This window comes from Toxotes jaculatrix, chromosome 3, assembly GCF_017976425.1.
Source record: "Toxotes jaculatrix isolate fToxJac2 chromosome 3, fToxJac2.pri, whole genome shotgun sequence".
In the NCBI taxonomy this organism is placed as follows: domain Eukaryota; kingdom Metazoa; phylum Chordata; class Actinopteri; family Toxotidae; genus Toxotes; species Toxotes jaculatrix.
Window position 1 is genome coordinate 22,818,938 of NC_054396.1, and position 22,305 is coordinate 22,841,242.

Here is a 22,305-nt window from a genome sequence, read left to right on the forward strand (position 1 = left end):
AACTAGGCTGCTACACCCCCGGCGATCAGATCACTGTTATTTATAAGCCACTGCACATTTGACCATATTCGTATCCACTCCCTGTTCCCCATATTCCAGTCATTTCATCTCTGTGTGTGTAAACAGTTGCATATATTGAATAGGAATCTGATTTATTGGCCAAGTATGTTAACACACACAAGTAATGTGGTTCCTCAAATTGGTATTGGAATTGAAATGAAATTGGATTTTTAACTCTCAAGAAATACAGACAAAATACAGACAGTTCTTTTTATTTACAAACAATATAAAACATACAGTAATATGCAATATACAAGGTATGTAAAAGGACGAGCAATATACATAAAAAGTGTGTGTGGTAGTGCACACAATGTGCATCGGGAATGGGGGAGCACCTTCAGCCACAGGCTCATCTTCCACAAGTGCAAGACCGAGCGATTCAGGCGCTCCTTTGTGCCGACAGCCATCAGGCGGTACAACAGCACCTGAGACCCCAGCCACTGCCTTTTTCCCTAAGCCCCTACCCCCACCCCCACCTGGACATTTTATAATTCAATTTATATACCTACTTTGGAGACTTTGAATATCTAACACTTATATCTAACTGCCCTTTATCATACCCTTTAGCTCTACCTGTACATTTGGACACTTTTTTTAAAAGTTGCCTGCGCATATGCTGGTCTGATTGTATTGAATACTGATGGTGTTTTTATATATACTTCTTAGACTGTCTTTCTGCTGTTGTTAACACCCTAATTCCTCGCCCGGGGATCAATTGAGTCTTATCTAATCTCGTCTAAAGTTAAATCTAATGTAATCTGCCTTAAGAAAATCGGTTTAAAATGATTATAGCCTTTGAAAGTATAACTCACCAAACCTGTTTGCACCAACAATAACTAAATGAATTAAAAGGTAAAATAAATTAGAGATGCAAACAGCTTTTGGCCACTAAGTGGCAGTATTGTACAACTCCAACTTACACCCTAGTTCTGTTGCAAATGATTTAAAGGGTCAGTTCACTCAAATCTCAGTGACAAATATCTGAGGTATTTGTGACTGAGATTTCTGCCTGCATCCCCTCACAAAACAGGTAAATACTGAGTAATCACTTTGAAACAGTTTTTTTTTTTTTCAAGTTAGCTGGTTGTATTTTACTGATACAGATATCATGTTATGAAGATAGTGTGTCCTGGCTGGATATTTCTGTCTCTGAGTTTCTCATATTGACTGACTGTGATAGAGAGACATCACAGGACAGCTGTGGCTCTATAGCTCAGTGGTTAGAGCACTGGTCTTGTAAACCAGGGGTCGTGAGTTCAATCCTCACTAGGGCCTAGCTTTAACATGTTGCTATTGAGCTTGGTAAGAGGAATAATGGGTACTTTGAGATAGTGTTGGAGATTGACGTTAAATATAATGCAATATGAAATATAAACACAATTCATCATACTCTTTCAGCATATCAAGTAATCCCGTTGCACATTTGGATCTCTCACTGTGAGAAGACTTTACATGGACTATTCTCTGGCAGAAAGTAGTTCCTTTGAAAAGAAACTTAAGAAAATATAACCGTAAACTAAACTCATGCCATAAAATTTTCCTTTGTAAGTTGACAGCGCTTGCTTTGGAAAAAGCGCTTGCCAATTGCCTGTAATCTAATATAATTAACTGCAGGGCTAAATACCAGTAGAGTTAAATGAACAACAAATTACTTTTCATTTGGGTGAACCAATGCTTTAAATAATTACAGACCCTTTAAATTTGTATTTGACACAAATCCCAACAAATCTTAAAGGAAGATATATGCCTTTATTAGTCATGTGTCACTGATATAAGTATGGCGAGAAAACATGACAAACTTTGGTTTACTTGTTAGTGTGTATGAAGATTTTTATCCTCCTGAATCATCTTGATTTATTTATCTTGGAGGTGCTTTGCCTTTCATCCAAGAGTCTTTATCAGCTCTCCTGACTGGTGCGGCCTCATGGACATCAGCAGAAGTATTTTAACCCTTTCACGTGCCGATGTCACCTGAGGTCACTTGTGAGTCTTTTGGTCACATCTGAATCATGTGACAGTAGTCACGGCCACATGAATCAAGGAGTGAATTGGTGTGTAACTGCCAGGAAGGAGGACAGCAAACAACAATGTGAGATGCTAAGAAGTGGTGTTGTTTATCTCTTCAACCCACTTTCAAACCGTCAGTCCTCTCAGTCCAAACTGTGTCCTCAGAGGAGGATCCTTTGTCCTTGAGATAGAGGTCAACAACTGAGCGGTAGTGGAAGAAGTCATCAATCAGAAGAAATCATCAGTCTTTGCTGACAAGCTCGGTTCATAATGTGAGAAAGGGCCTCAAACAGACAAAGTTATTTCTAAGGAGTCACAAGCTAAAAATGACGTGTTATCCATTTTAGTCTGAAAAGTAATCAGTTAGCCACGCCTGTCAAATAAACATGATGAATTAAAAAACAAGATTTTGCTCTGAATTGTTGTAGAGCATAAAGCAGCATAAAATGGAGATATTCAAGCTAAGTGCACATGCCTTATTATACATAAGAAGCACAGTATTTGAGTAAACAGCACTCTTCGCTACTGCTGCTGAGTCTTGACTTAAAAAACAGACCCACCTGTGTCACATTGCATGCTTGCTTCTTATGATTCTTACATTTTCATATGTTCTATGTGTATTGAATTAAATAAATACCTGCTTTCACAATGTTCTGTTACAAGGACCTCATCTCACAGCTCGCTTTCTTAACACAAGGAAACCCATTAACCTCAGCATACAGTAACAGTGGAAAATGATATTGTGTAATGTGATTTTGAGATTGTAGGATTAGGCTAGTATAATTAGACACATTTTAACATTTGCTCATTATTAACAAGGGCAAAAGATTGGATAAGGTTTGAAAGAAAATAGGGTGACAAAGACTGAGATTTTCTTGAACGCACAATCAGTGTCTGCCTGTTTCTTATTTCTGTCACATAGAGAAGATGCACATCAGTGGCTCTAAAGCTAAGATTTTTGAGCACTGGTCTTGTAAACCAGGGGTTGAGAGTTTGATCCTTACAAGGGCCTCAGCTTCAGTTTAATTACAGATGCTTAACTGTTAACAGGAATGCTACAGATTTGTCCCCATTAGTGGTTTTGTCTAAAAATAGCCTTGGTTTATGCAATTCAATTACTTATTTGTGTTGGTGCTTGCTCTAAACAGAAATAAATTGCCTGATAATTATATCCACCGACATATCATCCATGTACATAATTAAAACATAATACCCCTGCTTTTTGATTTCTTTAATCATAGTCCCAGTGATTCTACCTATTACATCAAAATATGCTGCAGCCTGCAGGTGTAATTAATCACTAACACTAGTTGCTTCCAGGCTATCTGTGGTCAAAATATTTATGCAAAAAAATGTTTGTTTTTTTTAAATTATTTTCAACAAGCAAAGAGTGATATTTGCTTGTTGCTCTAGTCTTTTGTTCTTAAAACAAGTGAAAGAATATACAATTGACAATTGCACTGACAATATTTCTTCTTGTTTCCCATGTAATTAAACTGCCACCTTTTCAGACTGCTCCTCAACACCTCATGCTAGCACTTACATCTCAACTTTTTAAAGAACAAAAAGGACTTGCGATGTTGATGTGGCTCTCTTACACACTTTTGCTGTTTATTTCAGAGAGCTGCACTTCCAGTTTTTGCTGACACTGAGCTCGTGTGTCCTCAAAAATAAGTTAATGTGCCTGCAATGTTTTCACCTGTTTTGAGAAAATCAGACTGTTTAATGTTTCATCACAGTGATGATTAAAGATGCTAATACTCAGTCAAGACCTGCAAATCTACACATTCACTCAGCCTCAGCTGTAGCTTGAGTTTAGTGCCGATTTGCAAACATTATCATGCTAACAGACTGATATCACAGAACCGCTATAGCTGCGGTCTGTTCATCTTGTTTCTCTTCAAACACTGGACACTTTCCTTTTTCCAGGCCTTTGAAAACCTTCAAATGAAACAGTCTACGACAAAAAATTGTTAACTCATGTCCACACTGAGGCCAGAACCTATCACAAGTATATATCTCTTCATTTTAGAGAGTCACAAGGAAAAGAGCTTGGGAACTCCTCGTTCACAAAGAAAAAGAAAAGAGCAAATTTTTGAATCACCTAGACATCTACATTTTAATCCAGCCTCAAGCCAAATGCTAAAGAAAGCAGAGTTTGTCTACAGGCTACGCTAAGCTTTTCAGTGTTTACTGAGCTTCATTTCTTTAGGTGTCAATGAAAAGCTCAAATCACCCAAATACTTGAATACCAAGTCTTGACAATGTACCAGTTTGAAAAATAGACACAGGCTGTGTCTTCAATACATTTATTAATGTATTTATTTCAGTGAATAAAATATGTCTCTACACAAAACAATGTACATTATTACAATATTATAATTGTTACAAACGTTATATACACAAAGAAAAAACAAACGTGTGTCCTATATATATATATGTAAATGTATATATAAGTTATTAAACAAAGAAAAGTGTGAAGTAATAGTTTGACATCTACATATACATGTCTGAGATGAGGACATTACATTAAGATTTGAGGACAGCTGCCTTTGTACAACATTCAATTTGTACCTAACAACTGCTATTTTGGTCAGTCATTAACAGTCATAAGTAATAGTTTTAAAAAAAAAGTTTGAGGTATTTATGGCATGATTACATGTACAATATTTTTTTTTGTCTTTTTGTTCTATTTACAGAGCAGCAATACAGGGAGTCACTGGACCATCAGGGCCATGGCAACAGAGGTATCGTCTTTCTGTCACTATGTCCAGGAGAGTTGAATATGGAGCCTGAGAGGGTAGGAGAAAAAAATATAATTCGTTAGTGTGGATGCAAAGTTGTATGTCTTTTTTTGTAGTTACAGTAAATAATTAAACTAGATTAAATTTAAAGAAATATCAGACTTAAGGGAATAGTTCAACATATTGGGAAATACACTCAGGTGCTTTCTTTCTGAGAGTTAGATGAAAAGAAAACTGGCAACAGGGTGAAACATGTGTCTCATGTGTCTGACTTTTTTCTTAGCTTCAACCCTTAATTCTTCCTCTCACCTCATCTCCTGATGAAGGCGACCGGCAGTTCTCTGTTGGGAACCAGCAGTCCTGAATGGATCACGTCGAGCGGCTCATTATCTGTTGCCACGATCTCGTAGTCTCTGACCAACTGTAAGAGAGCCAAGGATAATGCGTTGATCGTGTCCATTCAATTTTTAAGATGCTCATGTGAAAATTATTTAATGAATGGTATTTCATGAGTCTCAGTTGACTGAGTCTGTAAACTGAGATGAGCTGAACTGAACTTGTCTCATCTTACCCAGCACATGGCCAGCTGCAGCTGCAGCTCTGCCAGTCGCCGGCCAATGCACATCCTCTTTCCAATGCCAAAGGGAACATGGGCAAAGGGGTTGATGGTGCTATTCTCTCGCAGCCAGCGCTCAGGTTTGAACTGTTTCCCATCGTCAAAGTACTCTTCATTGGAGCCCAATGCGTGGGTGTTTATCATCAGCACAGTCTGTAAATGGAGGAAAATTGAATTAAATTAAATCAGTATGTTTTACAGTTTTAACGGAGATTTCTCGAAAATGTAATGTACAGTAGCAGAATGTAAATTAATACAAGAATGTAAGCTGCTCATGTCAGATGTATGGCAACTAGGAACTAAGCCACTTACTCCTTTGGGAATGGCATAATCTCCCAACACAGTGTCTTTGTCCAGGGTCCTGCTTGTGAATGGAACTGATGGCGATAACCTGTAAGAATTTGAAAAATAACAAAACACATGTGAATATGGACTCAGTGAAGTTATAGTATAGTATAGCATGACATACATGTTTAAGCTGTTTAAGACGGAGCTAAACACACTCCAATGTTTTTCACGGTGCAAGATGAGGTGAGATATAATCTCCAGTCGGAGGTCATATACATTCCCTGGATGATGTGGTTATGGTATTAGCCTTAAATAACATGTTAGACAACTTGTGACTGCACGAGAAAAGCGGTGAGAGTAGACGGTTTAAGGGGTAGGAAGTGATTTGAACGTGACCACACAGTAGATTTTAAGCTGGGACCACTGGTTGTTGCTGGTCATGCCACCATATCTCATGAAGCTTGTTTTTGAGCCAGTCATGTGTGTGAGTTTTCCCTCTTAATCTCCGTGGTACTGGGTGAAATCATGATGCAGCCACTGAGTCTGATTTGAAACTGGTGACTGTTTAGATAAATCAAATTAATCGTTAGATGTTATGTCATGTCATGTACAGATGCAAGCATTTTTAACTTGATCATGTGCTGTACATATGACATGCTGAGTAGTGTCTGCAGGTATTGCTTTCAGGCCACATATGACCCGTGTGTTGCCTGTGGTGAAACCCAGGGCAAACAGAAGATTTCTAAGCAGCTGCTTGCTAAGTTTATTGTTGTGAAGGCACCATAATAACTGTAGTTGACGGAGATTAATGTCTCATCAAAAATAAGATTTTATTTTCCTCTTTGGAATTTACGCCCTTGCTTACAGTGTAACCGTAGTAGCTGCCAGGAGCTTTCTGTGGCTGTTTTTATTTTTCCATCGTGACCCCGTTATACTGTACCTCATAGACTCCTTGAGGCAGGCCTTGAGGTAGGGCATGCTCTTGATGTGCTCTCCACATGGGTTTTGGTCAGGAGGCACCACCTCTCTAATCTCCTCCAGCAGCTTCCTCTGGGCGCCAGGGTTACGTGACAGGTTGAAAATAACCCACAGCATACTGTTGGCGGTCTGAGAAACGTAAACAGAGAGAGAGAGAGAGAGAGAGAGAGAGAGAAAGAGGGAAGAAGGCAGAGAGGAAATGTCACTTAGTGAGGCAGCTACTCTAAGTGCATTCCTCCGTGGGGTCCTGAAAGGAGCTGAGGAATGTTTGGGGTTCCTCAAAGGCTCCTCAGTTACATCCACACCACATTCATTTTCCACTTCTGAAGCACTGTAACTACAGCACCTGTTTGTTTTAGAGGTTGAGCAGTTTTTTTTTCTTTCACCACTTGAAGGAATATAGGCGAAAGGTAAAACATTTAAAAGGTTAACTCGTGTTCGCAACTAAATGCCGGTGTGCTTCAGCTATAGGATCATCTAGTTTGTCTTAGAAAGCATAAAATTTAAATAAAACATTGGAATAAGCAGAAATAGCCTTAACAAAAGAGTTTGACATTTTGAGGATGTTTATTCGCTTTTTTGCCGAGAGTTAGATGAGAAGAATGATACCAGTCACCCCACCATTAAGTGTTAGGCTACAGCCAACAGCTGTTAGCTTAGCTTAGCATTAATACTGGAAAGAAGGGGAACAGCTAGTCTGCCCAAAGGTAAAGCTTTCTAATCAATCTGACATTTTTGCTTTTCTTTTTTTTTTTGTGCAGATTAAAGGTACTAAATGTAACATTCAGAAAACCCTTGTAATAAATGACACCAGTGGCAGTTAAGTGAATTGCAGTCTGCTTCCTGTTCCCCGTAGATAGGTTATAGGCAATCGAGATCCCAACTGAACCCATTTACCAAATCGTGGAACAATTCCTGTAATTCAAATATATTTCTTTGTAGTACAAAGCATTACTCACCGTCTCTACGCCTCCAATCTGCAGCTCTGTGATGGCTGCATACAGCTCCTTTTTTGAAAGGCAGCTGTGGTGTAAGATGTCACCGATTAAATCATCAGGAGCTCTGTTGGCGTTCCTCTTCAGCTTTCTGTCGATGTAGACTTTGGCTGAGGGACCATAAAGAAGTAAAAATGTAAACATACTGACTTCTAGTAGAGTAGCCTGGTAGATGATTATTTGAGTCGCACTACTTCTATATACATTGCCTAAATAGTACTTTCGTTACTAATTTTTCTCTTCAAAATCAACTAATACAACTTTGGTAATATGTTTGTTTCATTTAATACATGTAGTGAAGACTTAAAGGTCACAGTGACCTTGACCTTTAACCTTTGACTACCCAACAACATAATAAATAAAAAGCCATCATGCACATAATGTTCGAAATTTCTACCTTTCTACCTTTAAATGTGTTGGTCTGGTGTTTTGTCCTAACATGACATAACATTATCCATATGATTTGAGTTGTTTATGTGAGTCACAGGCTTATAAGGGCTGTACCTCATTTAAGTCGCACAATACAAAAAACTATTTATAAAAACTACCTCACTCACTCTCACACAACCTACAAGCACTTTTTGCCACCATGTGTCGGGAAAGTGTGCGTTTAAGTGTGTATGTTAGTGAGAGGTTCTAAGCTGCGACAGCCGAGTAAACAGCGCAACCATGGCGATCTTCTTCTTCCCTCGATGTTTCACCCCACCTCCTGCTTCTACAAATATTTGGCAGATTTCTCCCCCTTAGGTCATGTGGTTTACTACAACTCTGGCTGACATTCACCCAGTGTGCCAAGTACACAAAACACTGATCAAATCTGACTCCTGTGCTTTCCTATCTATCATCTGACTGGAAGTGAGCTCAGACCAGCATGGTATCACGAAATTGCGTATGAATAACACGTCAGTTTCTTAAGTCATTTCGAGTATTACCACTACACATTTTTTGCTTTTCGTGTGTCATTACGCACCTCATCATTTCTCTGCTGACTAATACCTAACCTAAAATGACACACAAATAAAATATGTAGACATTACAAGCAAAATGTCCTTGAAAGTGACGTGCTATTTACTTGCCTTCCCATGGTATCATGTGGCACAGACTGGTTTATGAGTTACATAGTAGTGGGAACAAACTGTACCAGAACTTTGTGAGAAGAGAGCAATCTGTGAGGGCGGGGGGGTTGTATTGATGCAATTTTGTGGTGTAGTATAAACTTGTGTCTGTGTTTGTACCTGTGCTGAAAATGCGGTCCCATGCTGCAGTGTGGTCCTGCCATGTTTTGGTGTTGAGGCTCTTGTGGAGCTCCACCGGTGTGACCATCATCATGCCAAATGTGCTCATCATCTTCAGAGAACAGCAAAGTGAACGAAGGAGACAGAGCAAGAGAGAAAAAAAAGGATTAGGTGTTAAATGCAATCATCATCACCCTCACTAAAAATCTTTGATTCAATCTTTTTCAAGGTCCTCTGCTTTTCCTTGCACCCACTGCCCTGTGAGACCTTTGTAAGCCTTTGCTTATCACCTCTTGACCGTGGATGATATTGGTTTGCCCCAGTAAATCCCAGTAAATACAGCGAGAGTGTCAGTCAGACACTGAACTGCTGCATCACTGGCTGCAGTTCAGCTGACCTCGGCTTGAGGTGAACCTGATGAACTACCACTGTCTCAGTCAGCCTAAGTGTCTCACAAATCATCACAAGTGTCCTGTCCTGCAGGACACACTGCTACTATGACAGGAACAATAACAAGCGTACTCACTGTTTTCACAGCCGTGATGAAGTTCATGGCCTCCTCGTTGACTGTCTCTTGCAGCAGACCGAATCTCTTGTCATAGAGGACGAGACAAATGGCTGAACGACAAAAAAAGAGCAAAGAGCGTGACTCGTGAGTTCAGAGTATGCACAGGTTCAGAAAGACATTTAATTTGAACAGAATCTGAAGAGTGTGTGGTTTATTTCTTAATTTAATATTTCTATAAACATACTTGTAGATATATTTTAACTATACAACAATGATTTTTGAAGATAGAGGTCAGAAAATAACAGAAAAGCAGTTATGAGAGCATACAACAAAACAATGAATATTTTAAAGCTCAAATGATTAGTCTATAAATCTTTTACTTGACAGTCAGAAAATTAATTGGCAAATATTTTGATGATGAAAAAGTCGTGTTTTAAGTAAAAATACCAAATGTTCCATGTAGTTCAGGCTTTGTCTTATTATGTGATAGCAGATTAAGGATCTTTGGCTTTTTGACTGTGGGTCAGACAAAATAATACTTTTAAAGTGACACTTAGGGCTTTAGAAAGTTGTGATTGGCATTTCCATTGCTTTTTAAACATGTTTACAGACCAAAAAATTGAGGAAATATTGATCAGGAGATTCAGCAGACATTAAAATAACCGAGCAGAAATAGATGAACTTACTCTCAAACGACCATTTATTCAGCTCGAAGTACAAGTCTTCAATCTTCCCACTGACGTTTATTTTTCCAATTCTGTCAACGAAATCCACCAACACCTGTTTTTAACAAGAGAAAGCGTCAGTTACTGATACAAACAAACAAACAAAAAAACTAACTGTAAGTGAAATATAATTAAAGATATGTTTCACGTACAAATCTCTCACCTCATTTATTTTGCCATCAAGCTTCACCACCTCCGTCGGTTTCATGAGTTTCTGCTGAAACGCGCTCCTCACTCTCTGCCAGTCTTTCCCCTCCCTGCAAATCAACAGTTTGGATCTTCACTTCAATGGGCTTAAATATAAAACATTTCAAACTGCAACCTGATGCTTTAAGGATATTTGAAGTATCGGTGAAAGAATCGAAAGCCTACTCACAGGATGAGGAGCCCGTACGCCTCGTCTCTCAGGTCTCTGTATGCTTTCCAGGGTTTGATCTCCAGCCTCTGAGGGTAACTTCCCTCTTTCCTATAGAGCGCCTCCAGCAAGCAAGGTGCGCCAATGTGCACCGACTCGAAAGAGCCCAGCTTCATCCGGAAAATCTTGCCGAATTTCTTATGATAATCAACCTAAAAGAAGATTTAAGTTGTCGTTAAATAGTCAGTGACTTCTGATTAACAGTAAAACGCTTTTTTGTTTATCCTTTTAAAAGCATTTTGATGTGGTGAAACTGAAAAAAAAAATCAGGAATACGCTAAAAAAACAACAACAACGAAAAAAAAAAACAGACAACTAAAGAACAAGTTTATAATAATACTGTACCAGTGCCTCGTGTTGTCTTGTCAGACCTCCTTTCCGCAGGAGTTCAACCAGACTGCCGACCAGCGGCCAGTTGGTGGGTCCCGGGATCGCGTCCAGACTGTGCGCTCTGGAGGCAGCGTGAGGGCACGGCGCAGCCTCCACAGCATCCTTCTCCAGGACGCACACTGAGGATGTGGGTTTGAAGTGCTGCAGCCCTACAGACTTCTTCTTCAGCAGCTCAACAATCTGAGGAACTTTTTGGATCTGCGCCCTCATCCCGAAATTCGTCTCTTTGTTTAAAAAAAAAAATGCAGAATACTAATGTTAAACTAATGTTAAACTAATGTTTAACAGCAGCTCTTCTTTATTATCTAGGGGGTTTCTCGTTTCTTGGAAGTGTCACACCTTACTGCATTATATATACCCTAAGAGTGTTTATTCCTGCGGTGCACCGAACCAATCAGGGACCGGTCCTGCATGGTGTGGCCGTCGAGCCCATTCATTTACTGATCCACGTTGAGAAGATCGTATGACCCCCAGATAGACCGAGGAAGTCCCCCCCCCGCGCGCTTTATAAATAAACACAGGCCCCAGCGGAGGTGACGCGGTTCAGAGCGACCCGCCACTGGAAGAACCGAAACTTTGGCAAAGCAAATACTACTGCCACACTTCTGCACCGTGGGCAAATATTAGATAGATTGCAGGTTGTGCGTGTGTGTTTGCTTTGCTTGTGTTTTGGAGTGTGTGTTCTTTGTGGAAAGGTGAAGGGGGGTAACTGGGCACTTTTAGCGCAGTTCTTATTTTTGAATGTTTATGGTAATTGCACATATATGCTTATTTAAAGCCAAATAAATTACACAGTAAGTTAGCTGGTGTTTGGCAGGTTGCTGCCTCATTATTGCAGAAATTTGAAATCGAACAAGGTTCTGAAAACTGTCATTTAATTCAAAGGTTCCCAGATCAGCCTGTGTTCTCAAATGTTTGAAATCAAATTTGGATTTGCCAAACTGTTCCAGCTCTGTCGGCAGAGCCAGAACTACAAAGGAGAGCTGGTAAAACAAGCAGGTCCAGAATTTTATGTCTGTTCTCACAAAGACTGTGAAATTGATCATTTGATGCTTTATTTTGGACAATTTAGATGAGTTGATGGGTTTACCTGTGGTGAAGCCTCTCTTTACTCTCTTTCTCACTGGCTGGTCACACACAAGCGCACACTCAAACACGCATACATACACACACACACACCGCCCCCTCAGAGCTGGCATGACTTGAATAACATGTGCAGGGGCCCCCTGTTGTTACCCTGTAAAAGTGCTCATTCACAGACTCTCAGGTGGCATCAGAACAACCTTGAACTCTGACTGATGTTTGCTGCATACTGGGGAGTGTGTAAGAGCCTACCCAGGTGTAACACACACACACACACCAATCACCCCTACCCTAAGAAAAAAAAAGAGAAAGAAAGGAAAGAAAGAAAAAAAACATGCACTTACACACACAGCGATCATTTGCTTTGTCTCTGTAGGATAGAGAGCATGCCTGCTGAAAAAGTAGGTGCAGTTTCACTCCATCATTAAAGGAATGTGAGTAAAATACTCTTATTTGCTTTCTTGCTCAGCGTTAGATGAGGAGATCAATACTACTGTCAGACATGCAGCAACCAGTCTGGAAAACAGGGAGCTAATTAGCATTAGCTTTGTTCAAAGATACCAAAGAAAACCTGCACCTTTAAATCTCACCAATTAACACGTTATATTTAGTTTCTTTGATCTGCACAAAAAGTGAAATGTAAAAACAAAAAGTTGCAGTTTTGCATAAGTTACGTGCAGGACAATTTTTTTTGGCTGGGCACAGTGACTTCCTTTGTTTTTTGTACTGATTAAACAAATAAGATATAAAGTATTGATTAGTGTAGTTTGGAGGTGCTAGAGGCAGATCAGTTACCTTTGAACAGAGCCAGGCTAGATGCCTCCCCATGCTTCTGGTCGTTATGGTTAGTTAAACTAACCAGCTGCTTTATCATACATACACAAGCACGAGAGCGGTATTGATCTTCTCATCTTAATCTGTCTCTTCGAAATTGCTTTTACATACAACAGCAAATGCATTTTGAAGGAAACAATTACAACCATATTACATTTTCTATTACACAATGGAGATTTGACAAGTCGCAAATGTGTTGATACTGAACGTAGAAGCAGAACGTTTGCAGACAACACATTTGTGGTCTGCCAAGATATTTGGTCTTGCAAAGCAGAATCGACTTGGTTCGGGGACAGACTGTAATGTGGTTTAATACATAAAAAGTCTGCAGTGACTTCAGACTCAAATATTTAGTAACATTTAATCCAAACCACAATCTTTACCCAACTGTAACCAAAGTGCCTCTGTTGCCTAAACCCAACCACCCAGTTTCTAACGAAACTACCATTGGATGCGACCCATAGGGACCATACCAGCACCGGACACACTGGACCTTTGTCTTCATGGCTCTGATATATAATGTGGTCAAAATTATGGATTGGTCATGGATTAAAGAAACAACTCTTTAACTCTTTATACTTCATCTTCTGGCTTCCTCCTTTGCTCCCTTGATAATTACCACAGCCACTGGAGGCCACCCAACAGTAAAACGTAACTATGGGTCATAATAAACTGCTGGTGCACATGATTTATGGGGTCATTTTGACACTCCGGAGACAATTGTGCACTTTGTATGTCCACCGTCTACCTCCACCTCCACTTCCAGCTGTGACTCCACCGCCGATAATAAATGTGGCGCTTACTTCATCAAAAAACGAGTTAACTTAAGTTGTTTATTTTGTCATTTAATTTGGAGGACTTGTTGCATAATGCTGCTCAAAATGTTTTATTAGATTAGGCAAATATCAAACTCAATCAAACTCTATCAATCAAACTTTATTTGTATATATATAGCACATTTGGTTCAGGTTGATGCAATTCAAAGTGCTTTACAGACAAGACTGACAAGCCAACAATTCAACAGAACAAAAGTGAACAGTAAAAACAACAATTTGGAAACAAAGTTTGGAAACAATTTGAGACTAATCCACATGATCAAATTTAAAAATAAAATGATGAAATGTAATAAATATAAAATAATAAAATAGCTTAGAAAGATAAAAGAGAATGTCAAATAAAATATATGAGGGAATAAAACACTGAATAAAACAAAAGAAACAAATATACAGAATAAATGATGTCCATAAAAGATTTTAATCAAATGCCAAGCTAAAGAGGTGTTTAAAACAAAACACTGTTACAATGGTTCAGAGCATAAAAACTAAAAGCTGCCTTAGTAAAGTTTTGGTCCTGAACTTTAGAACAAGCAAAAGACTGCCAGAGGTTCCGAAAGGGTGTACAGGTTCATACACTGGAATCAGGTCAGTCAAGCTGGCTGATGTAAGACCATGAAGTGTTTAAAGCAAAATAAAATAAAATAAAATAAAACAAAACAAGGAAACTGACAGGCAACCATGGTAAGGCCTTCAAAACAGGTGTAATGTGTTCTCGCCTTCTGATCCTGGTCAGCACTCGGGCAGCAGAGTTCTGAAGCAATTATAATTGATATACAACTTTTCATGTGCACAGTTTGTGATAGGACATTTCTCAAAATTCTTAAAAAAGTCTTAAGCCCAAGATGAAATGTTTTTTTTTTTTTTTTCAGGCTTTAAAAATCTCATCTGGAGCTACAGAAGAAATTATACAACTGCGTTCAGAAGCTGAAGAGTACATCCCATGACAAGAAAATTGATCTTCATGTAAAATGTAAAACTGGCACAGGGGTTAAGGTGCCGACCCTATTTGGGGACTTGTGTTGTACGTCATTCCGCATTTCTTTTCCCTCATTTCTTGTTATCGCTCTCCTGTTAAAATCTCCCAATAAGAGCAATAAATAAATAAATAAATAAATCCCAAAAATAATCTTTAAAAAGTGCAAAACTCTTTCCATTTACTTTGCTCTTCTGATCCTGGCTGAAAATATAAAAGTTAAGCAGAGGTAAATTATGCCAAACCACTAAAAATATGCAGCTTTGGTTTCCACTATTACTTTGATTAAACTGATACTAAACAATTAGTCAATTAATCAATTAGCTGACTGACAGAAAGTTAACCAGCAGCTTTTTTGATAGTCAAATTATTGTTTCAGTTATTTTTTAAAATGGCCAAATATTCCCAGGTTCCGTCATCTTAAATGTGAGAATTTGCAGCTTTCTTTTGTCACACATGATAGCAAACTGAATATGGGACTGCTACAAGCAATATGAAAATGTCATCTTGAGGTCTGATAAATTAAATTGGGCAAATTACACAATTTTCTCACATTTCGATGAAAAAAATATTGATCAATCAAGAAAATAATCAGCAGTTGATGGAAATAATCATTGTTTGCAACCCTATATCATTCCAAAATTGTCCAGCCAAAAAAAAATTGTGGCACTGAACTGACTAACAAAAGTGAAAAATCTAAGGAACATTCATTTAGAACCAGTTACAGAGTGATAACATATTAACATTGGTGAACATCAGGTGTGGCCGTAATTTGAAGAGAATCTGTCCACTCTCTGGATGTTATTCCCGTTATTACCTAAACAGTAAAAGGTGAGAGCAGCAGGCTGTTGAGCAAGGTTTTATTCCAGGACATCAACCTCGCAGTGTCCTGGTCTGGTCTGGCATACTGAACACCAAGTAACACTGGCAGTGTCACTGACAGCTGGCACTGCGCAGGGTGCAAGTCATAGAGAAAACATGTTTTCTCGTGATGTTGTCTGTAGGCAAACAGTACTACGCAACACCCTCCTCTATGGCCTTGTGTAGAATAAGTGACTGAGGGCTGAAGCGTAATAAATGTGTTATGAAAGTAGATGTGTGTTTGTTCAGTTTCTTCATCAAAGGCACTCAAGCACTGTCACACTACTGTTTGTAAGTTCCGTATTAAATATCTGAAATACAAGCTCTGTTTCTTTTGATATATGTGAATAACTACAATTTTTAGGACAGTTTTTGAAGAAGTTATTCATTTTGGAAGAAAGTGAAATCATGGAATGTGTTGCACAGGTAAACACAACTGAATTAACTGTTTTTTTTTCCCCCCTTTTTTGTGGCTATCTTATTTCTTTTTCCCATCTAGTTTGGTAAGTTTACAGGATCATAACTTACAAAGTAGACATAATTTACGCATTCAGGAATGGTCACCATGATGAAATAAGTGCATATAGTCTCAAAAAAATCTCTTGGCCCTTTACAGTGTTTAAGTAGCACCAAAAATCCCTTTGCCTTATACCTACACCCTTGTCTGCAGAAAAAAACAAAGTGAATAAATTAAATTGAAAGCATTATCAATTTATTCTAAAGTGTTTCGAGCATGAAATCTTTTTTTTCATGCTCAAAACACTTTATCTTTTTTTTAGAGTCAAATCTCCAGTGTCAGATACACTGTCCTCTTCAGTGCTGGTTAGATGATTTGTTTAAAGCTGAAGTCTCCTACATTGGCTTGGTTCTTGACCCACTGAACACTCAGCTCTCGTCTCATCATCTCCTCATTTAGATACTGCGTTGATTACAGTCCGACTCAATTTTCTCTGTTTCTTACGCTCAAATCAGTGAGGGCTTTGTAGTCAGGACATCAGCCGGCACAGAGATAAGTGATGAACTGAGATAGGGGGCAGCTGACCCTCTCAGGCAGCAGTGGAGTCATCAGCACACAGGGCAGATGATGAAACCTGATGACTCAAACTCACTCACATCCAAATTGACTGACAGGTCAGTGAGTTCGGTGATCAGGCTTGAAGTGGAGGCTGCTCTGTAGGCACATGCGAAGGAACGAAACAGTCATGCATGCACACAAAGATGCACATTCATTTATGAAAGCACAAGCACACATTCAAGTGCGCAACGAGAGACCACCATGCTCCTGGAGGCCACAGAGGAGGAGATTAGTTGGGATCCTTAGTCGAGATGGAAACGCTTCGTACAGTCACATCAGCCTGAGTGGTCACATAACGGCGCTGACCTAGAATGTGAGGTGCCCCCATCCCCGAAGCCCACCCTTACACTAAGAATGAAAATATTTACAACAGAGCAGGAGTTAACTAATGCATCCTCCACCCTCTGGCAGTGTGTTTTGCCCTACATCACACCAGCTCAGGCTCTCTCAGAGTTGACAAAGAAGTTCCTAAATAGTGCCTACAGTGCGGGTAAAAGATTTCCTTTCTCCCTGTTTAACAACTTTATCTGTCAATCAGCCTTTCACCTAACAGTTTCTCACTGCCTCCCCGATTCGCTGCACTTTCTGTGTGGCCTTGATTGAGCATGAAAATTCTTGACACTGTGCCAGTTTTAATATCATGAAACCTAAAGATTTTTGATGCTGACAAACAAGGGTTTTATTTATATGATGGGTCTCACAATGGCCTATAGATTATTGACTGGCCAGAAAGTAGGTCATTCCTATTGATAGAGATGATGGGGAAGGGCTGGAGTTGGAGCTGGAACTGGAAAGGAAGGAGATCACTGTGAACTTGCTGACCTCCTCCCATACACTGAGGCTGCTGTTAGCTCATGGCTACATTCAGCAATGCAAAGGGAAAGACTAGCTCAGAATCTGGGTCAGGATTCCCTGGATGGAAGTGGACTCACCTCCCTCCTCTCTGACAGCAACAAGCTGAAGGAATAGAGAAGGTTGGAGCAGAAGTGAGGGTCATACGCTTGTTCTTGAAATGGCAGTAGGCAACAGCAAAGTCATTCATAAGGTAAAAATCTGTTGCAATAAAATGTTTCCTCTCAACAAGCTGAGAAAGGTAAAAAATAGAAAGAAACGTCAACACATCACATTATCTGCATTTGGCCAGATGTAAGCTGACGTTTAAAAAGTTTTATTTATTTATTTAACCTTTATTTAACCAGATAAGTCGGTTGAGAACCAGTTCTCATTTCCAATGACGACCTGGCCCAGAGGCAGCAGCATGAGGCACGTTATGCAATAAGACAATAAATAGTAAAAACAATAAAACATTAAAAAAGTTAAAAACATGAAATGGATCCAGAATGAAAGGAGTAACCCCACACACACTTTTGCTAAAATGTGTTGTACTTTTCCCTTGAATGTGTCATCAACATTAAGTGTTTGCTGTATGTGTATGTGTATGGATTGGAGAGGGTAAGTGGGTCACGAACACTCTGAGAGCAGCTCTAAATGTCACTGGCTGATTGTTCTTGAAAGTAATGTATTTGTTTTGCTGGTTAGAGTTCAGGAGCACCTTGAAAGAAGAAAGACTATCTGACCAAAGGTAGAAGGCAGTGTGATCTGATATGCAGCTGAAGACACTGACTTACTGTATGTGCTGCCCCACATTCTGCATACATGGAGCCAATAGGTTAACAGGTATGATTGTCTGCAGAATTTAAAGGCCAGTTATTGAAGGAGTGCAACAAGGGCAGTAGTATTTGACTAGGTCAGTGGTTACTATGAAGCACTCGGTTTCTGTTGTTTTCAGTTGGTATAGTCAACAGAGTACAATATGACATTCAGCAAAGTCCTGACTTGAGATTTTCTGAGTGCTGTAATGTCATCTTAACATCAGTTTATTTAAAATTGTTATATATGTTTAGGTCTGTTTTAAGTAAGTAGTAAGCAAGTGCGCTCAACATGCAATAGTAGTATATCTTAGCAATCAAAAATTAAAATTACACTATGATTATCCTGCAGCAGTTATGTCACCATGGCTGCCATGGCCTCAATCAACTCGTTGATTACATCGTTAGCACACTCCGGTACACTTTGACCCCTCCGCTGACCTGCACCTCAGAGGTAAATTTGTCAAAGTTTTGACCCCCAGATACAGTGTACCCCCATGGCCCCATCAACTCAGCGCCCTGCCTCTGTTATCTATTATAAACAGAAGCTCTGGGTGGATGTCATCATGCACCTATGTCCTGTCAGCCTAACTGATGGTGGGCATTCAAAGGAGGCCGTGCATGGCAGAACGCAGTGTAGTTTGCATAACAAAATTCGCACCAACTTTGGCGTCCAGTAGACAAACATGCCTCAGATTGCCTCAGTTGAGCTTCATGGTGGTAGAAACCATCTTTCAGCTGGCCCTGATGACTTCTGAGCAAGAAAATGAACCTTTAAGAGCTCCATTATTTGTTCTGTAGCTGACTCTGAATCTGAACCAGTAAGGTTTCAACATGAAGTAGCCAGTGCTATTACTATGAAAGAGTCAAAATGTATATACATATACTTTAATTCAATACACCACTCCTTGCCAAGCTTTTTCTTTCAAGGCCCCCTTTGAAGTTTTGAGAAACAGTCAGATGTAATTTTGTCACCAGCCACCATTAGTTTGGTATTTCTTTGTAAATGTTTTTAAAGTATTTTTCTAAACTGAGTGACTATTTAAACTTAATAAATCAAAAATGATTTAAAAAGATAGAAAGTACTAAAAGATACAAGATGGAAGAAAATCAATTAGGGACTTTTAAAATTGAAAGTCAATCATTAGACAGAATTTATATTTATATGACCCAGAGCACCAGTCTAGCACAGAAGTGATATAAGATGGCAGGCCAATACAAACCTTGTAGATAAACAAACACATATACCTTTGATGTCTTTCAGAGACAGAGAAGACCACGCAGCAATTTCATACAGGATAACGAGTTCTATAAACATCACCACCACAAAAAATCTGGTGACTAAAGTCATTATTAAAACATATATGATGTAAAATAAAATAAGTGAAAAATGTGGCTTAAATACTGAATAAAAACATCTCATATGTGACAGGTTTTGGAAAAAAAAAAAAAATCACCAAACTGAGTGTTGTCTGTTTCCTGTGATTTTGGCTTCATGGTAAAGACAACAGGGCTATTGTCACACTCTGGTAATGATGTTCTTGGGGGGCTTAATTTGAGGGACCATTGGTTGGTACTCGAAAAGCACTGAGGTCCGATACCTAGCCTTAACTAGCAGTCTTTTGTTCAAGTCCATTTATGTAGAGTTGCCCTCCCCAGTCAGGTTTAGGTATAATGGTAGTTTATGGTTAGGCATCGTGTCCTGAGTGTCCTGAGTTTTGTTTAGTAGTTCCTGTTTTATCTTGAAGCCCTGGCCCTTTTGTGTCTGTTCTTAATTTACTTCCTGTCTTTGCCTTGTTTCTCGCCTTTATTGATTGTCTGCCTCGTCCTAATGTGAATCACCTATTGCCATTTTACCTCAGTGTATATAAGTCTCGTTGCTCCCTGTCTCTCTGTTGGTTTGTCTGTTGTTGAGGCTGAGTCTGTGTTCCTGCCCAAGTCCTTGTTCTTGCCTTTGTTTGTGCCTGTTCTTGAACCTGCTGTTGTTTCCCCTGTGCCTGCCCCTGTGGTTGTGTTTGTTCCTAAGCTCCTGTTTACACCCTGGATCCTGCCTGTGTTCAGCTCCTGGTTTTGTCTCCCATGTTGATCCCCATTTGAGTTTTGGACTCGAGTTTGTGTTTGAGTTCTTTTCCTCCTTGGATGATTTTTAATTGCTTGTCTTTTATTTCCTTGCCATGGCCTTTATGCCAGTGATTTAGTAAAATAAAAAATGTTCTCTGTCCGTCTGCCTTGGGTGCCTGCATTTGGGTCATCTCCCTTGTATTCCTGGCTACCACCCTCATAACAAAGTTAGGTTATTTGGGGTCAAGTTAAGGTAAAAGGGATTACAAAGTGATAGAGAGAAAGACTTTGACACATCCAGTTTTATATCTAATGTATTTTTGGGAGAAACTATTATCGTCACTCCCAAGGCTCTTTTCTCAGTGAGGAGGTCAGAGCCTCGATGCCAAATAACTCCTCTGTACATACTGTTCATACAGATAGTTTGTTCCACATGTGTTGGCAGACTGAACTGATGGTAACACTTCAGGCATGATTCCCGTCCACCATCTGCTCCCCTTCACAGAGCAGAGATAGAGTAACCACTTGGGCTGTTGCTCTTTATTTAGAGTGTGTGTGTTAAGAGATGAAATGGTGTCAAGGATAAGAGCATAACACCTCCTTGTTGCAGGACAGTGTTGTTTACTACTGAATGATGGACAGCTCTGCATTCATTTAACATCTGTTACAACAATGACCGGAGCACTGGGTTGTGGAGAAGAGCCCTTACACACACTCTCAGGAAAAACTGTACCTTCCTTTTTGCATGGCATGTTACTGCTCATTCATAAAGACAGAGTGAGCAAATAGTGGAGCCTCAAATGGGGGCTTTTTGGGGACAGGCAAAAAGATGTGAACACACCCTGCCTCTCACCGGGTGAAAAACATTCCTGAGCGTACAGTAACAATATCGTGTTTCATTGGGAAGAGAACTACATTGCTCAATGACGTAGTAAACACAAGGTGAGGAACTCGGAAACGGAGATAAAAACCATCAAAACAAGCATGTTGAGACAGTGCAGTAGCTCAAACTCGGCTGTCACTAACATCCAGAGGCTCTTAATTTAAAAGCGTGTTTTTGTTTTCTGTGTGTGGGAGGTGTTCGCATGTGGGCGAAGATGAAGGCACAACAAGTCATTACACCTACTTTTACTCCTGTGGAAATGAGTTGTGCAAGGCAGTGTTTTTATCTCTCTTTGTGAAGATTTACTGTACTTATTAGGGCAAAGGCTAGAGGGGACGAGAGAGAGAGAGAAAAGAAAAAAACAACAGTGATCAATGCGGAGGTATGCATGCCCACGTGTTTTCAACAGATGATGTTTACATGCAATTTTGCCTGTTCAGACCACCTAGCGAGCAGTTTTCAAAGGTGAAGCTGAGGTGCAGTCAGGCCTCTCCAAAATCACAAAAGAAGAACAATCCTTTCTGTTGAGTTTTTCCACTTTCATTTTGATGGGCCTATTACCAATTCTTAGGGGCTGGTTTACGGTCTGTCAGAACTAGCTCTTAAGAAGTCTGAAATCAAAAGTGTTTATACCTGTTCCAAGCAGCCACACTGGAAGGTGGAGAGAAAACCAGCCATCACTGAGGGGGGGGGATGTGATATTGTTTAAAAAATTATATCTCTCCAGTGTTGAACTCAGTTGTTCACATGAAAAGTGAGAAACTATTGTGACAAATGAACCAAAGAGAGCTAGAGAAGCTCAGTCCTTTGCTTCTTTCTCATTTGCGCACACCAGTCACAACATGGAGTGGGTGTAAATGTTGGCTTGCCAGTTTCGGGATAGTTACAGAGAAGGTCGGGCACAGAATCCCCTTATCCCTTTATGATCATCATCAGCAGCAGGAGTGTGCCTTACATCTGGAGCCTGTGGCATGGCACAAGGGATAACAATGTTGGTTGGTTGGTCCACCACTCTGGTCCAGAAGGAAGGTTTTCATTGGAAGTTATTTGGAGAGGATTAGAGTGGGCTTTAGAGTGAAGTGTTTTGGT

General features: G+C 39.7%; 1 protein-coding gene and 1 non-coding gene across 2 annotated transcripts; one reads left to right on the forward strand and one right to left on the reverse strand.

Annotated features, from left to right (window-relative positions):
- Positions 1–1,262: 1,262 nt before the first annotated feature.
- trnat-ugu lies at positions 1,263–1,335 on the forward strand. Its single transcript has one exon. It is a non-coding gene; the product is annotated as a tRNA-Thr (tRNA).
- Positions 1,336–4,366: 3,031 nt separating this feature from the next.
- LOC121179684 (1,25-dihydroxyvitamin D(3) 24-hydroxylase, mitochondrial) lies at positions 4,367–11,390 on the reverse strand. Its single transcript, XM_041034639.1, has 12 exons — positions 10,917–11,390; positions 10,533–10,723; positions 10,320–10,413; positions 10,118–10,211; positions 9,450–9,541; positions 8,924–9,035; positions 7,653–7,798; positions 6,656–6,822; positions 5,740–5,818; positions 5,383–5,580; positions 5,121–5,232; positions 4,367–4,859 (listed from the first exon to the last, which is right to left on the reverse strand). Exons 1-11 carry the CDS (start codon positions 11,169–11,171, stop codon positions 5,122–5,124), a joined length of 1,539 nt encoding a protein of 512 aa, XP_040890573.1. The 5' UTR covers positions 11,172–11,390; the 3' UTR covers positions 4,367–4,859; position 5,121.
- Between the last annotated feature and the right edge of the window lie 10,915 nt (positions 11,391–22,305).

Coding starts and splice junctions, on each gene's coding strand:
- LOC121179684 (XM_041034639.1), bottom strand. CDS start 11,171: ATGAGGGCGCAGATCCAAAAAGTTCCTCAGATTGTTGAGCTGCTGAAG. Junction 9,036..9,449: donor TCATCACGGCTGTGAAAACA/GTGAGTACGCTT, acceptor TGTTCTCTGAAG/ATGATGAGCACATTTGGCAT. Junction 5,819..6,655: donor TGCCTCAAGGAGTCTATGAG/GTACAGTATAAC, acceptor AAATTCTTACAG/GTTATCGCCATCAGTTCCAT.